The 17,740-nt window shown below is 43.4% G+C and overlaps 1 protein-coding gene across 3 annotated transcripts in view; it reads left to right on the forward strand.

The window, feature by feature from the left end:
* Window positions 1–17,740, forward strand: part of LOC147896052 (lysine-specific demethylase JMJ27-like) — a 33,158-nt gene that overhangs the window by 8,282 nt on the left and 7,136 nt on the right. For all 3 annotated transcript variants that reach the window (XM_087382147.1, XM_087382149.1, XM_087382150.1), the window contains one exon: window positions 17,031–17,150. In XM_087382147.1, coding sequence (XP_087238273.1) covers window positions 17,031–17,150 — 120 coding nt within the window. The remainder of the gene's footprint in view (window positions 1–17,030; window positions 17,151–17,740) is intronic.

The raw sequence follows: 17,740 nt of genomic DNA on the forward strand, positions 1-17,740 counted from the left end.
TTCTGAAGAGCTCATTGTGCACATGTATAGCAAACCCAAAGACCTGAGAGGCAACGCCGACCAATATCGAGACCTTGATGTTGTCCACATTGATGATGCAGGACACTTCTGCAAGGCAAGGGAGAGGCTTGTGCTGTCCACTGGAATGCAGGGTTATTGCGTGAGTGAGAGAGTGAAAGCTAGAATTGATAGATCCTAAAAGAGAGTTGAGAGATGACTGATATATAGAGATGAGAGTGAGCTGTGCAAAACTGTAAAAGATAACTGAAAAGAGCTGATGAAACAGACCCCAAACCTCGCTCCGTTTGCTGGTCCAAATCCCCGACTGTTGTGCTGCGTAGATTCCTCTTGGAAAGGCTGAACTGATGGCCAAGGGCTGAGGCTAGATCAGGGCCAGATCTTGGAGAGTTCAAGGCTGCACAGGGGCTGGCACTGGGCTGTAGGAGTGGCAGAAGGCATTGAGGGATGAGTGAGCAAAAGAGGGCTGGAAGGGGCCCTTTTATAGGGCTGGCTGGGCCAACCAGCCTGCTGCAAACAGCCGACTGAGTCGGCTGTTTTGCAGCCTGGTTGGCTCAGTTCAGCCTTAAAAACCCCCCCTTGGCTCATTTGCCAGAGGATTTTTTGGGCAGCTTTTGCAGGCTGCCTTCCTTGCTTGCTCTGGGTCAGCCTAGTCAGCCTTTGGGGTTCCTTGCTTGCTCTGGGTCAGCCTAGTCAGCCTTTGGGGGCCCCTTTGGGGCTCCTATCCTAGGCTATGACCTAGACCTAACTAAACCCTCAGATGGAAACACTAACCTATTGTTCTCCAGTGGGTACGAGTGAACAAGAATGACTTTTTGACTTGACCTAAGGCTTAGAGATTGACTTATGTAGCTTGTGCCTGACTGTACTCTGACAAGGGCTCACAAAGGGGTCACAATAAATGACAAAATCTCCTATTAGGGAACTATTATACACTTGTCGATGTATTCGGTGTGTCACATTGCACCCAAGTGCAGGGCTGCATGTGACATTCCCTCCTTAACTTGGCAGTAGGTTCATTGCTTCCAAGTAGTCCGCCAATATCTCGGGAAACTCTTGGAAAAAATCCTCGTCCAACCACATTGCTTCATGGGTATCTCGATCACGGAACTTGGTGTAAAACTCTCGGATCTTGCCGTCTTGATCCATGCTTGAATTTATGAAGAAGGATTTGCTCTGGTTGCAAAACTTTGGTTTCATCAAGAACTTCAGTCGTTGCTCGGTAGAAATCTCTGAAAGAGGAGGTTGAAAATATGGCTTCAACTAAGCTACATGGAACACATTATGTATAGTCCAATTATCTGGAAGGCGTAAGTTCATTGAGACATCGTTGATCTTTTGAATGATAGGGAATGGTTTGAAGCTCCTGAAGGACTACTTAGGGCATCGCTTGCCCACGTGCTTCAATCTTTGCGTGATAATATGTAAATACACCCATCGACTTTCTTTATATTGGACATCTCGTTTGGATTTGTTAGCCTGGCGCTTGAGCTTTTCATGGACTCTGTAATCTCTGCCATCGATTTGGTTGTTTTGTTGGCTTCAAGAAATGGAGACACCATCCGTGTGAGGAGTGATGTAAATTGCCGTCTAAACTCCGCTTCATAAGGTGTGCAACCAATGCTTGAGGAATAGGTATCGTTTAAAATGGCCCGCACAAGCAGAAGAAACTGCTCCCACTTTTAAAATATCAAATGCCATACCATTATACTTTTTCGTCTTGCCATTCGATTATAGATGGAAAGCGCTAGACATCTGCAGCTTAGTACCAAAATTATTAAACGAGGCTCGCCAAAAGTTAGACGTGAACTTGGAGTCTTTGTTGGATGTGATGGTCTTTGGCAGCCCTCTAATGGGATACCAATGCTTGATAAACAAACGAGCTATATCTTTAGGATTGGCCGTCTGTTTGTAAGGAATAAGCAATACGATAGTCTTCCGGTCTGTTGGGAGGTAGTTGGGGTGGCAGATCACCTTGGAGCATGATGTCTTGAAATTCTCAGAGTAGATCCACCATAACTTGTTGCATCGGAGCGACAAGATGACGCAATTCATTCGAGGACTGGTCCAACTTCGACTTGCCAGATTACAAGCGAGGCGTTGACTCTCGCGCAAAATCATGAGATGATGTTAAACAAGAGAAAGCCCAAGCAAGTCGAGAAAGATGCCAAAGCCCCACAGCAATCAAACAACATAGCGGGTAAGGATCAGAAGAAAGACAACGAATACCAAAAGAAAGACGGCCAAGCTTATGGTCAAAAGAAGGAGTCTAAGCCAAAGATGACTCCGGATGAGAAGGATAAAGCAGATATTACGGGAGGCTATCTACATCCCAACAAGCAAAAGCAGGACCACCAAGAACATCACTGCTTTGATTGCCACCACATCGCTAGGCACGGCAAGAAGGATTGTTCAAAGTGGCTTGCCAAAAAGGCTACAAAAGCGCCTACTTCATCCGTCGCCAATGTATTGGCTCTTCTAGCCCCGGCTCCATCCTCAGCTACGAACGTGGTCTTCCTTGCTTTGAACACCGTTCCCGCGATGGTCTTTCAAGGTAAGGAGAACGACTTCTCAAATTAAAAGAAGACGCTCATTCGAGCATACAACTAAGCTAATAGGCATCAATTTATTATCATGTTCGATATGGGGAGTTCAGAAGATGCCATCTCCCCTCAATTTGCCAAGACAATGGGATGGTGCAACCTTGTTGTCTCACGAGCTTACAGTGGACAAATTCATGCCTGACTTGCACACACACATCATGCATAAGGCCACCCATTTCACTTTTTCAGTTCAAAAGATCATTTTTACGCAAGATTTCATTCTGACTCCTTTAATGAGATGTGACATGATCCTTAAGATTCAGTGGGTCCATGAGCATGCACCGACGCCTGATTGGTAACAAGACACCTTCACTATTATGGAAGGTTTACCTGATCCCACGTAATACGCGATGATCGAAACATACTAGGAATTTAATTAATCTCTCATATTCAAGCAAGTCGTGCCGCCCGCAAGGGTGCCATGTATGCACTTGTCTATGTCTAGTGCCAGAGAATGAATTTCAAGACCAGTCCTCGAATGAATTGCGTCATCTTGTCGCTCTTAGATATGCCCAACTGTTGCACCAGCATGATGACCTTGTTACTGTATGTCAACATAGGAAAACCATCATGGGAGAGGAGAAAACTCATCCTTCAGGTTAATCATATATTGGGGCGGGAGAAAACGTGCTTTCAGGTCGGTCACAAACGTTGCTCAAACGAAATTTGTCTTAAACGTTGTTGGGTCAGTATGCTTACTAGTCCAATGTTGCCACCAGGTAACCGCCTCTCTTGTAAGATGAGGGTTGCAAGGTGGACTTTGTCTTGCTCATCTTGAATCTGCGCTAACGGAAAATGAGCTACGAATTGATCAATAAATTGCAAAATGGATGAAAGGTTACACTTACCATCATACTTAACAAAATTTGGAGTAGGACCGGGTGAGTAGTGGTATCTTTGACGAAAGTGTAGTGGTGTCTGTTGCTGCGCTCAAACTTGCTTGCATAGTGGCTAAAATTTATTTGTGTTGGTGAAGCATCGCCTCTCGGTCTAGCTTTTGTTGTCTATTTGCTTGCGTGAGCTTTGCGCATTGCTGTGCCTTCTCATTTTTGCATTTCTCACGCATCAACAAGAGGTAGTTTTTCAAAATCTGTGGCTCCTCTTTCTTCTAGCGGCTTTCTATTTCTTTTTCCTCTAGACGTTGTTTGGTCTAGTTGTCTTCTGCTTTCTTCTAGCTAGGATGAGTGTTCTTCGAGTTGCCGATTTTGCTCTAGAAGGTTTGCCATCACATCTTGAGCACTTGGTTGGGATTGGGCTGTAGGAGTGGCTCAAGGAATTGAGGGCTGAGTGAGTAAAAGAGGGCTGGAAGGGGCCCTTTTATAGGGCTGGCTGGGCCAACCAGCCTGCTGCAAACAGCCGACTGAGTCGGCTGTTTTGCCGACTGGTTGGCTCAGTTCAGCCTTAAAAACCTTCCCTTGGCTCATTTGCCAGGTGACTTTTTGGGCAGTTTTTGCAGGCTGCCTTCCTTGCTTGCTCTAGGTCAGCCTAGTCAGCCTTTGGGGGCCCCTTTGGGCTCCTATCCTAGGCTATGACCTAGACCTAACTAAACCCTAAGATGGAAACACTAACCTACTGTTCTCTAGTGGGTACCAATGAACAAGAATGACTTTTTGACTTGACCTAAGGCTTAGAGATTGACTTACGTAGCTTGTGCTTGATTGTACTTGGACAAGGGCTCACAAAGGGGCACGTCATACGACAAAATCTCCTATTAGGGAACGATTACATACTTGTCGATGTAACCAGTGTGTCACATTGCACCCAAGTGCAAGTGTGCATGTGACACCCATAGACTAAGTTGGTAAAGCCATAGATTGGGATTGTAAATTTTTAGATTGTAAAGCCACAAGTTGAGATTGTAAATTTACATATTGAGTTCGTAAATATTTAGATTGGCTTTTGTCAAAGTTGAATAATAGGAAGTTGACTTTCTCTTTCAAATATGAAAGTTGAATCTTTGATATCAATGTTTCTCTAGGCTTGATCTTCAAGGGTGTGCATTCCTTTGGCTATTATCTCATTATCTTTCTTTTGATACCGGGTTAGAGAAACAGTGGCCAGTAGTCCTAGAGCCTAAGCTCACATCAGAAGACTTTTCCCAATTGGATCTAAACCAAGAAAACACTTTGGAACGCTTGTAGATGACATGTGCACAAGAATAAACTGAAGCAACACTCGGATCTAAGAAGATATGAATGCTAGTAAGTGTTGAAATAATTTCAATTGTTATGGACATCATCTACGTATACTTAACACTTATAGCAGTTTTGTTGCCTTGGCTCCTGAGTGGGATGTTGAACTTCAAAACTCTACCTCTTCTTTGACTAGCTACATTGTTGTGGACTGACTAGTAGCTTGGGCCACATAAGCCTGCAATCAATGCAATTCTAGGACACTATGTTCGGCCTTTGTTGCTCCAACTATTACCTCTCTTTCGCCATTCTTGTTAGCTTGCATGCATAGCCCATATGGCTGATCTCTCTCCATCAGGTCTAGCCTTATTTGCTATAGATCTACGAGTGCTAATTGCTTATTGTGTTATCCATATGATAGCCAAATAATATGCCATTGCACTCCACATGGTAGCTTCTTTGTTGTTACACACATGGTAGCTCTCATGGCTTGATCTTGCACCCATGTGGCATCATATTCTTACACCTACATGACACTACGCTCACCCATGCATCCTATGTTGAGAGTTGTGGTGCCATGAGTACATAATTAGAGGCTAAGGTATGTGCTAATGAAAGGATCAAAGTAGCCACCTTAGGATGTGGACTACATGATGTGGAGATGTGGATTGAGGATATTCACAAGGAGAGATGTGGATCAGAGGATCTCCCAAATGTTGACTATTCAAAGGGCACTCTCTATATAAGAGGCCTATCATGTATTGCTGATACAACATATTTTGCATTAGATTGAGTGTTTCTTACTTCGTGTCTCTCTTCCCATGGCTTTCCGTACTTGGTTTGATCCTCCGTGATCTTTATGCTCATTAAGTGATAGATTAGGCTAGTACGATCCGCACTTTCACATGGTATCAGAGCTCCCTTGCCTTCCGTTGAGGCATTGCGATATTTGAGAGTGTGAGAGAGTGATTGAGACATCAAGAGCGATTGAGAGATCCTTCATTCTGTTGATAAAAGAGGATTTTTGTCACAATTTTGTTCATGTGAGAGAGAGAGAGAGAGAGAGAGAGAGACTTCCGTTCATTGAGAGTCCATTGCTTTTAAAGATCTTCAGTTGCGAGAGAGTTGTTCATTTCATAGAGATTTTGAGAAGTTCTTCACGAGAAAGAGAGAGAACTTTATTCTTTGATTGAAAGAGAGCATGACAATTCTGTCCATTTCCATTGAAGAGTATTCTATTTTTGAGAGAAAAGAACTCGAGAGAGATACATCCTATTCTAGTTTTTAGAGAGGTTTCTAAGCTCTTGGAAGATTAAAGAGGCTTCCCACCGAGGAGCCAAGCTGCGACACAGCCTCCTTTCCAACCGAAGGCCATCAGACTAGCAGCTCTCAGCCGCCTTCATCGACGTAAGCTTCTCCATCCACAACATTCGGGCTTCCATGAGCACCATGCAACGACCACTGAAGCCCATGAAGCCAATCCAATAGCATACGATTGGCCTCTTCAACAAAGCACTCCCTATCCAGCCTCGATTGTACGCGAGGCTCCAACGCCCCCACGATCAATTCTGAATTTTCCGTGAGAGAGAGAGAGAGAGAGAGAGAGAGAGAGAGAGAGAGAGAGAGAGAGAGAGAGATTTGAATTTCTCGATGTTTAGCCAGAGATTTTAGTGTGTGAGTGCTTGCACGAGGAGGAAGGACACAGGGAGTGTGTGATCTTGAGTGAAAGAAAGCAAAGCACGACTCAGACAAAGAGCTTGAACTGTTTTGGCAGCTTGCAGCAACAGAAAGTTGACCGGCGAAGTAAGCCCAACGTCCCTCGGCCAAGCGTACAAGACCTCGCCTTGCGAATTCAACGCAATTCGCATCCTTGTAGTGCACAATTTGTCTGTTCTATAGCGGGGAAAGGGCTGCGCTCAAAGATTGGGGATCACCAAGATGAACAAATCGGCAAGCTGAACAGATCGGCTCCAACACGGACCAGCAGCATGGCCAACCTCCATGACTTTGAACGAGCGACTCCATCTGCAAGGCTCACAGATGTGCAGCCCTTGAGCTCTTGAGGTCATCCTCCTTACGCCAGCCAATGGATCTCTTGGCTCCTCAAACGAATGACGCTCCAAGCCTACTCCAAACGCAGCAATGAGACTCTAAATAGGTGCTATCTTTAAACCGTGACCTCTACGCTCACCCATAGACGCTCGCAGAGACACCTCCCGCGACAAAGATGTACCACCGCCGCTTCGACGCCATATTTTATCTTTAAAGTTTTTCTCTCCCCTAAGGTTTTCCACAATTTGACACATGGCAAGATAGGACTTTACCTTGGTTAGTTCAATTAACCTTGGTTAGCCAAGGTGTGGTCATGGTTGACATGACCTCAGCTCTCCTGAAACCTTTGATCTGCAAGCAAACACAAGAACACACCAAACGTGAAGAAATTGAGCAGGTTGCCAACCACCCAACCATGACATCTACGGGATGCGATCCCGAATCAAGAGATGTCTCCTCTGAGCCACGAGCTGAGCCATTGGCACGAACTCCCAACCAGATCCTAACCAACTTGGTGTCCCATACCACCAGGTGGCGCTATGAAGCTTGGGATCTGTTGTTGGGCCTTGGGCTACACTATGATGTAGGCATGCGTTCGCGACTCAATCTAGGATCAGACCTAGCACCTGGGAACGAGACTTGCTCCCATTGGCTCTCTGAGAACTGAACCTTTGGGCCCCTTATATAGAGTCGGGTCCCAAGCGTCAAAAATAGCAAAGACCTCTAACTGGTTCGTACCCTTGCCACTCAATCTGAGAATCAAGCTTGCCTAGCTCTAAGCCTCCCCAGGCTACATGAGCTAGTCTTGTGTACTCAGTACACGTCATACCAATCCGTGCACATGACATACTTTCCCTTCTCTAAGAACTCACCCTTGAGTTTGCTAAAAAACCCGTGAATGTTCTTTGGAGGTTTTGTAATGTCTCCCATGTTGCATCCTCCTCAACACGATCCTTTCACTTGATCTTGTATTCCGTGATAGTTCTATTACGAATTTGTTTTTCACGAAATTTAAGAATACTCTCAGGTTCGTGTGGAATAAAAGTCAAATCTGTAACTTCTATTATTTCTCGAGGAGAAACAAGTTGATCATCCACACCCAGTAATTCTTTCAATCTACTGACATGGAATACTGGATGTACTTTAACATCAGGAGGCAATTCTAGTCTATATGCAACTGGTCCAATTCTTTTAATAACCTTGAACGGACCACAATATCTGGGGGATAACTTTGGAACCAAACCAATACTTACGCTCTTGGATTTTTTGGGAATTCGCAAATATACCATCGTTCCTTCAGAGAACTCTCTAGGTGAACGTAGCATAAAATCTGTCCCGATCTTGGGCACTTCTAATAGACTCCTTGGCAAACTGTAACATTTCTTGAATGTCTTGCAAGAATGTCTTTGCAGCATCATTTTGGATTCCCTTTAATCCAATCATAATTGGTGACTTAGGTTGAAACCCGTACATAAGCATAAAAGGACTGTAACTAGAACTCAAATGCTTTGCACTGTTATAAGCAAATTCTATCATAGATAATAATCTTCCCATGAAGACTGTCTCTTGGAAACATATGCCTGAAGCATATCTTCAACCAATTGGTTGACCTTCTCTGTATTGCCATCATATTGTGCATGATCTGAGGAACTCATACTTAGAGTAGTTTCTAACTTCTCAAAAACAAGTGTCCAAAAGTTACTTGTAAACTTTGAGTCCCTGTCGCTGACTATGTCAGAGGGCAAACCATACAGCTTAAACAAGTGATCCACAAACTCGTGAGCTAGCTGAACATCCGAAATAGTTGTTTTGGTAGGTAAGAATCTAGCCATTTTTGTCAGACGGTCCACTATAACCCAAATAGAGTCATGACCCTTGCGAGTTCTTGGCAAACCAGTAATAAAATCCATGGAAATACTTTTCCATTTATTATCGGAGATTTGCAATGGTTGTAATAATCCCACGCTTCTAAGGCGTTTTGCGTTAGTTACTTGACAAATCCGGCAACTTGCCACATAGTGTTCAATAAATGCACGCATCTTAGGCCAATAAAAGGTATGCTTCACAAGAGATAGAGTCCGATGTATACTTGGATGTCCAGGACTAGGAGCATCATGACACTCCTAGAGAATCTTGGATCGAAGATCCATAACATCTGGCACACATATCTTTCCATTCCGGAAGAGCAAGCCGTTCCTAATCATCTACAGACCTCCCGTCGCGTGTACCGTAGGTGGCACAATCCCTGAGTCCTAGTCAACCATGAAGCTCCCATCTTGGACTTTTTGCCAATAAGAATTGAAATAACTATCAGTTGCGCAAAGCCCTCTCAAGGATTGAAATAGGTATGAGGATATTTTCGTAAATGACATAGCATTTACAAACTTGACTCAATTTAAGGCATTCACCACACTATTCAGCGAACCCTTTTGATAACGTATTTCAAAATTAAAATCTTGCATTAATTTTGTCCATCTAGTCTTCCGTCCTTGCAATTCAGACCCATCACACATATACTTGATTGATTGATGATTCGTCAATACAAGAAACTTTGAACCATACAAGTAGTATCTCCAAACCTTCAGAGCATACACAACCGCATAGAGTTCTTTTTCTAGTGTGAGCCAACGATATTAGGTGTCGTCTAGCTTCTTACTCTCAAAAGCTACAGGTCTGTACTCTTGGAATAAAGCTGCCCCAATCGTAAAATCACTCGCATCGGCCTCTAAAACATAAGGCTGGGTAGGATCGGGTAGAACGGATGCTTCCTTGATAGTTAACTTTAAGGTTTCAAAAGCCTTGTTCAATGCATCATTCGAAGAATCGGTTGGATAGACCCGCATCCACGACCTTTCAATATGTTTGTTAGGGGTGTCGTGATGTGTGAATAATCACGCACAGACTTTCGTAGAAACACTGTGAATCCTAGGAAAGAACGAAGTTGTTTCACACTCTTAGGGATAGGCCATTCTAAAATCTTTTGGATACGATCCAAATCAATGCTAATACCTTCAGAAGAAATCTTGTGTCCTAAGTAAATGATCTCCTTCATAAACAAGTCACATTTACTTATCTTGGCGTAGAGCTTATGTTGTCTTAGAATAACTAAGATAATCCGGAGGTGTCCTATGTGATCCTCTAGCGTTCGGCTATATATTCAGATGTCATCTAAAAACATGACAACGAATTGCCTAGAAAATCTTGGAACAAATCGTTCATCATTTGTCGGAAGGTAGCATGAGCATTGGTCTAAAAGGTAATACGAGAAACTCGTAGTGGCCATACCTAGTTCAGAATGCGGTTCTATCTATGTGTTTAGCATAGATACGGATTTGATGATAACTCGTATCTAAATCAATCTTAATGAAATACTTTGCTTCGGCCAAACGGTCTATCAAATCATCGGAACGAGGAAGAGGGTATCGATTCTTAATTGTCACTTTATTCAATCGTTTATAATCTATACACATTCTCCATGAAGTGTCTTTCTTCTATCTTAGGAGGACAGGTGCTCCCTAGGGTGATTTACTTGGACAAATATAGTCCATATTCAAATAATCTTGTAGCTCTAAAGCTAACTCATCCTCCTCAAGTTGGCTCATCCTATAAGGTGGAACACTAATAGGTTGAGCCCCAGGGACTAAATCTATGCGATGGTCTATTGCCCGTTTTGGAGGTAAACCTTCCGGCAGTTGAGCAGGGAATACATCTATGAAATCATCTAACAACGTTCTCAATTCACGGTGTTCAAACACACTTAATTCTTGTTATTAACAAAGACAACAAATGAAGAAAGCGGAATCAAAACACATTGATACACATCATAATGAGAAGTGTTTAATATATTTCGAAGCTGCATCGCAGATATAATAGGTCCCTGAGAAGAGGGAATATCATCACACTGAATACAAAATTGGGTGTCCTTATCCAAAAAAGAAAGAGTATGCTTCTTTCATCCAATCTGAATATCGTGGGTTTTAAACCACTCTATTCTGATTAACAAGTCCACATGCTCCAAGTGCATGACATAGCACGTAAGAGCCGTTGTGTAGTCTTAAATCCGGATAGAAAGCGTTTCAATCTTCTGTATAAGTTTGTAATTAACAAAGTTGTGAGCTGCTCGGGTCAAAGAGAATGTGAACTCTTTGGTCTCGAACTTCTCCATAAACTCGGAAAAGATAATGGGAATCAAATAACGAATCATTAAAAGTGTAATTATAAGAAAGTGAGCAGGTGATGACATTTACAGAAATACTTGTCATCGAAACTTGATTAGCTCCCTTAGCTTTGGTACCTGGATCCGCATGGAGCTTCTGTCCCGGCGCTTGCTTCTGGTTCTTGCGCTTAGGACAATCATTCCTAGTGTGGCCTTGCTCCTCGCATATGAAGCAATGTCCTTCAGGATACGAAGGAAACAGACACGATCATTCTTTGCCTGAGTTGAATGGTTCTTGGAGGCATTGTCTATAGACTTCGACTCCCCAATACCAATGGTAGACTGGAAGAACTTTCTCTTGTTCTTCCCACCCGTGTCGGTAACTGTGGTTCCCTTTGCGTTAGGCATGGTATCATCATATATGCGCGTAATTCATGGCCTCTTGCAAAGTGATACACTTGTTGATCTGTAACTTGTATGAGTCAAGCAAACCATCCACAAAGAAACCTAACAAGGTCACTGGATCCATCTTTGTAGCTTTGGTTTGCAAATCTCGAAACCTCTAAAGATAAACCTTAAAAGTCAGATTTAGCTTGGACATATCGAGGGCTTTGAACTTGCCTACGATATCGTAATCTTCCTTCTTCTTCAGAAACTCTATCTTGAAGACTCCTTCGAATTCTATCCATGTTGCAGGCTTGGGTTGGAGTTCCTTCCACCATAATAAAGCCTTTCTTGACATAAAGCCTGTTGCAAGCTGTATTTTCTTGTCATTTGGGTAAGAGTGAAACTGGAAGTATACTTGCCATTTGTGCAACCAAGTGTCAACAACCTCCTTGGTATGAGACTTCTGATCTCCGGGAAAAGGATCTGGAGTGATGTTTGGACCTAACACTGAGGCCATGGCATCCACATGCGTGAGTGCTTGAATAGTGCTAGTCAAAAGTGTGAGTGTAGTCTAAATCCCTTGGAGTTGTTGTGTCAACCCCGTTTGATTCGTGTTAAGCTGCTTAAACATTCCATCAAGAGCAGTGGTGAATTCACTGAAGGCTTTCTTTGTAATCAGATCATCGTAGAGACCTTGGTCATCCTCCGCATGGTAGTTCATATCTTGATCTTTCATTCCAAGCGCGGGGTCTACTGAATCAGCCATATCTAAAACCTGATCTGATGAAGGGAGTAAACTTAGAGAAGTGACAGGTGGGATCAGAGCTTGAAGGAGAGTGGAGAAGAAGAAAAAATTATCCGGATAGGAGGTGACAAAAGAGAAGAGAGGCTGGCTAATGAAAGAGGTACAAAGCTGACGATGCTCGAGTCATTGAACCCTGAGACTCCCGTTGTTGGTTGTGTCGTACGGAAGTCTGTTGCAAGCCGTACCTAGGTGGCAAAATTTGCCAGGGGTGTGGAGGGGTCTTCTCGTGTGCACAAGCATAAGCTGAGGTAGAACTATGGTCTCGTCAAGCTATAATGTAGAAGATACAACTTTTAGAAAGCATAGCTTTCTAAGAAAGCCCACCCCCCAAACTTGGAGGGTTGGTGCTTTTTTTAGCGTCCAGCCTCCTCGAACATCAGCTTGGCCGTGATCCTGTTCCACCTATGGTGCACCCCTCTAGACTCTCCTGCATGCGTCACCTAATCACTGCGCAGCCCTGACCATACATGGGATCCCTTAGGGTTCCCCTCAACCCATCGCTTGCCTAGCGGCTCCTCTCACGCCTCTCCTACAATCCTCTCCACTCTCTCCTAGCTACACCTCACACTCTCTCTCACCTAACCCCACTTATCAGCCTCGAATTCACCCTCTCTCTCTTCTTCCTTCTTTCTTTAACCACTTGCCTTAATCGATGAACTAGTAGACACTTGCAGGGTTTGAGTACGAATTTTGAAATTCGGGCATACTTGGAGAAAAAATCGTCCAATACTCTCGCAACAGAAGTTCCTACCTCAAGAGTTGGCTCTGATACCAACTGGCACGACCCCAGTACTCTTGAAACCTTTGATCTGCAAGTAAACACAAGAACATACCAAATGTGAAGAAACTGAGCAGGTTGCTCACCACCCAACCATGACATCTACGGGATGCGATCTCAAATCAAGAGATGTCCCCTCCGAGCCACGAGTTGAGCTACTGGCACGAACTCCCAATCAGATCCTAACTAGCTTGGTGTCCCAATCTGTTGTTGGGCCTTGGGCTAGGCTATGATGTAGGCGCGCGTCCGCGACTCAATCCAAGATTAGATCTAGCACTTGGAAATGAGACTTGCTCCCATTGGCTCTCTGAGAATTGAACCTTTACCCGAGAATCAAGCTTGCCTAGCTCTAAGCCTTTCCAAGCTACTTGAGCTAGTCTTGTGTACCTAGTACACGTTAGATACCAATCCGTGCACATGACAATGGTAGATAGGTTGGATCATGGTTGAATCAGGCTACCTTGGGTTTGGTCATTGGTCAAGTAACTCACATCAAACCATGATTAGGTTTAGGTTTAGGGTTAGTTAAGTGCCACCTAAGCACACATCCCTTGCCAAGCATAGTCCTATAAGCAACATATGAACAGCCAAGCCACATCATCAAAGGCCTCCTTTTTTGATCAAAACTTTGACAAGCCGTAACTTGCAATTCAGGAGGAATTTGCATACGCTTCAAAATGAAAAAGTGATTGCCTTTTTGAGATCTATGAGCCTGTCAAGTCAGAATTGCATGAGATGACCATAGTACAGAACATGGCATCCACACATAAAGCATTAAGGCACATGGAAGAACAAAGCGTCATGCATCAAGCTACATCAAGCAAAGAAGAGAACGCCATTGACAACATGTATTGAGAAGCAACATCCTTGCCACCCTCAATCCATATGTTTGTAAATCAAATTGACCACCTAAGAATAGCCATGTAAGCATCTAGGGGAGGATTTGATCTTGTAATACCCACACTTGACCACCTTAAGTAGCAATGTATGCACTAAGGGAAGAGCACATAATTAGAGGCTAAGGTATGTGCTAAGGAAAGAATCAAAGTAGCCACCCTAGGATGTGGGCTACATGATGTGGAGATGTGGATTAGGGATATCCACAAGGAGAGATGTGGATCAGAGGATCCCACAGATGTTGACTATTCAAAGGGCACTCTCTATATAAGAGGCCTATCATGTATTGTTGATACAACATATTTTGCAATAGATTGAGTGTTTCATACTTCTTGTCTCTCTCCCCATGGCTTTCTGTACTTGGTTTGATTCTCCGTTATCTTTATGCTCATTAAGTGATAGATTAGGCTATTACGATCCGCACTGACATCCTACATAGGTGACAAGCCCTTGTGTTCTCCTTAATTGGGGGCTTGCAAGTAGGACATTGTCTCCTTACTCCGACAGGTAGAGGGGTAAGGGTTTGGACAATTGTTGTTGAGGGCTTGGGTTTGAGCTTTTGATGATGGGCTACGAATTGTTGGAGCTGTAGTTTGGAGCACCCCCACTATATCTTGATGTAGCTTTTTGGGTTATCCCAAACCTCATTCTGATGCAGGTTACCATGGTTTGGCTTTATCCTCATCCATGACCCTAGCAGTAGGTTACCATGGTTGGCCGACGTAGGTTACCATGGTTTCCTTTATCCTCATCCATGACTATAGAGTGTTGGTACGCATGTACATGCATATGGTTTGAGAGTCTAGGGCTCCACATAAATAGATTACCCCACATTCAGTATAGCTTGAGGTCCCTTCTATTTTGCTCAATTACCATGAGGCTTACCAGGTTATCCGGGAGGATCTTGTACGGCTACACATTTTTGGGACCCGTTTAGCCCTTAGCAAGCTTCCTATGAACCCCTATTCCTTGAGGATATATATGGAACAGTTCAGTGTTAAATTCATCATTGACTATGCATTGAGAGTGGGCGGTGGGAGTAAATATGGATGAATACCAGGGCTTGGTGGGCCTTGTATAGGTTGAAACTTATCCTTGGTCTGTTGCAAGCATAGGGTCAATGCCACATTTGTGATGACATATGAGGAGAGCAATGGGGCTTGACATGTACTGGAGAGTGGGTATAAGTTGTGCCACATGTGCACAGATAGAGAAGTGGAAGGGACTGCTACGTGGGCAATGAACAGGCTGCGAGGCTGCCAGATGGGCAGCGATCATGGGTCTTCCTGTGGCAGTGGATCTGTTGTGGAGATGCAGCCACATTGGCTGCTGTGCAGGACTGCACAGGTGCTGCTATAGGCCCTGGGATACGGGCAGATTGGTCTGCTGTTGCATGGCCAGAAAGGGTGCAGAAGACTGCCATCATATGGCATGTTATAGGACAGGAAAGCCTGCAGGTCGGTAGTCTGACAGACTCCCAGTCAGCAATCTAGAAAAGGGTCGGCAGCAGGAGGGGCCAGTTGGCCCTAGGTCAAAGTCAGCTTAACCCTAGACAGGTCGGGCTGACCGACTGGCCATTTTGCCAGATCAGAGCAGGTTTCCCCCCTAGAAAAGGTCCCATTGTGGGGGCTATTCTTAGTTCAGTCTATGTACAGTCCTCAGCCTGTGTAGGGCTGTACAGTGCACATACCTACAACCAGTAGAAGAGTGCCTGCAGGAGGCAGCAAATGGAGCTCATCCTAGAGCAAGCTACTAAAAAGTCTTCCAAATTACACTTCTTCGGGACTATTTTTGCATCTTTGATTGGAATGGAGGACCATCAAGGCTATACTGGAATGGTGGAAGTCTGCCCATATGAAGTGCCAAGCTTGCAAACCATTTTCGTGTTTGGGCATATCAGCTCCGTTGATCATTGTCTGCCTACAGTGCATTATATGAAGTCAAGGCCGGATATGGCAATCTGTGTTGTAGAAATGTCGAGGTGCCATGGTCCTTGACTCTATGGTGATATGCTGTCTTACCATCGAAACCTTGTGTTTGTTCGTGAGTGCATAGTGACTAGGAGACTTTGGCCTCTTTAAAAACACCTACTATAATCCTTGCTATGGCTTTCTTTGTTTTTGGAAGTTTTTACTTAGCATGTATGAATATAACTAGATAATGCCAATAATGGTTGCCTTTTGATTATCGATGATACCTTATGAGACTCATATGCGTTCTTTTAGAATATTAATTGCTTGCCATTCTTGCTTTTATCTTTATGTTTCTTGTATGGATTCTATCAAATGTTTGGAAGTTTGTTACATTTAGGTAGATTTAAAGTAAATCTTGCTATAATTCGACAAGTCAAATAGGGATGCCAAGTCCATTGGAAGCCTCTCTTCACCAATCAATCCTTTTATCCTCTCCTTTTTTTGGGGGGGTTTGAGACAAGCTTTTATGGAGGTATGATTGGCATTTTGAAATGCTACATACTCATCTAGCAATGAACACAAATCATTTAAGGCAGACTCTTGAAAGAAAAGTTATTACTTCATAGACTTTGGAGATGATTGTTGGATAGGCCTACATAGAGGTCAGATCTTGGAAATGTTTTATTTTCTTGGCCTAGGAGGTAGTTTGTCAAGGAAAATGAGATTTAAGCCTTTGCTTCCATATAGACTTTTTGGAAAATGTTGATGACCCTAGATAGAGTCGAGATATTGTTGTCTTGGTCTCCTAGACAGTATCTCCAAAAAATAGAGATTTCCTCTTTTGTCTCCATATATTTTAAAATTGTAATTCTTCAAAGTAAATGTTTGTCGTGACAATATTTGATAATTTCAAAAATGTATGTTATATCATTGCGCTTTCTTAATCATCTACGGTTTTGATATTGGCAAGCTTGTATGCATGTGCTTATTGTAAGGGTGCTACATGTTTTCGTGTTTGCTCACCTTGGATGGTTATACACGTCTCTCTCTCTCTCTCTCTCTCTCTCTCTCTCTCTCTCTCCAAATATGCATGGTTCTCCTTGTGTGTGGGTGCATATCCAGGCTGTGTATATGTTTTTGCAATGCACTTTCCACTTGAGAAACACAAGTGCTCTTTTTGGAAAGCAAGACATGCTATCATTGTAGTGTTGCAGTAGCAAGACAATATGCAGAGACCAAGGCATCTACTCACTATGCAATATTTTCTTTTCCATAATGTAAACTTGTAGTCTTGCATCAAGGTGGCATTGGATTTTGTTTCGCCTGAGAATGTACATCAATGTGTTCATTTGACTGAGGAGTATCGAATGCTTCCCAAAGATCATCGTGCTAAAGAGGACAAATTGGAGGTATTTGTCTTGACTTGGATCTGATAAACTAATGCATTGTATTGCTAATCGAAATGGAAGAAAGAGTGACATAACTTTACACAATTTTGTAATGAGTAAGTGATGCAAGCTTGTACTTTATCATGAGATGAGCACTCTTTCTATTCTTAGTTATTATCACACAGATTAGGAGTTGGTTTTCTTGCTATATACATCTAGCTAGATTGTAAAATACCTCTTCAAACAAACAATGCATTTGGGGGTTTTAAGACCCTAACAAACATAGACTTACGAAAAATAAGGCCACTTTCTCTTTATTTGCTCCTAAGAAAGACAATAGCTCTTTAACTTGAAGGACTACAAGGAACATTGCAAGCAAGATAGGCAATCTCTTGTACCATGGTGTGGAGTAACTGTGGCATATGTCATCGCTCGTCCTCTGCTCAAGCGAAGGATGTATGGGAAACCGTAGAGCCACTAACGAACGGTAGACCTTCTGTGGGGCAGATGATCACGATCGGAACCTAGTCGAGGCACTCGCCAATACGATATGTGAGATCTGTGTGTAAATCGGGAGAGTTGAACTATCATTAGCAAAAGTGGAGGCAAGT

The sequence above is a fragment of the Dipteris shenzhenensis genome, chromosome 12 (assembly GCF_047967505.1).
Source record: "Dipteris shenzhenensis isolate YYH24624 ecotype China chromosome 12, Dip_SZ_1.0, whole genome shotgun sequence".
Lineage (NCBI taxonomy): Eukaryota > Viridiplantae > Streptophyta > Polypodiopsida > Gleicheniales > Dipteridaceae > Dipteris > Dipteris shenzhenensis.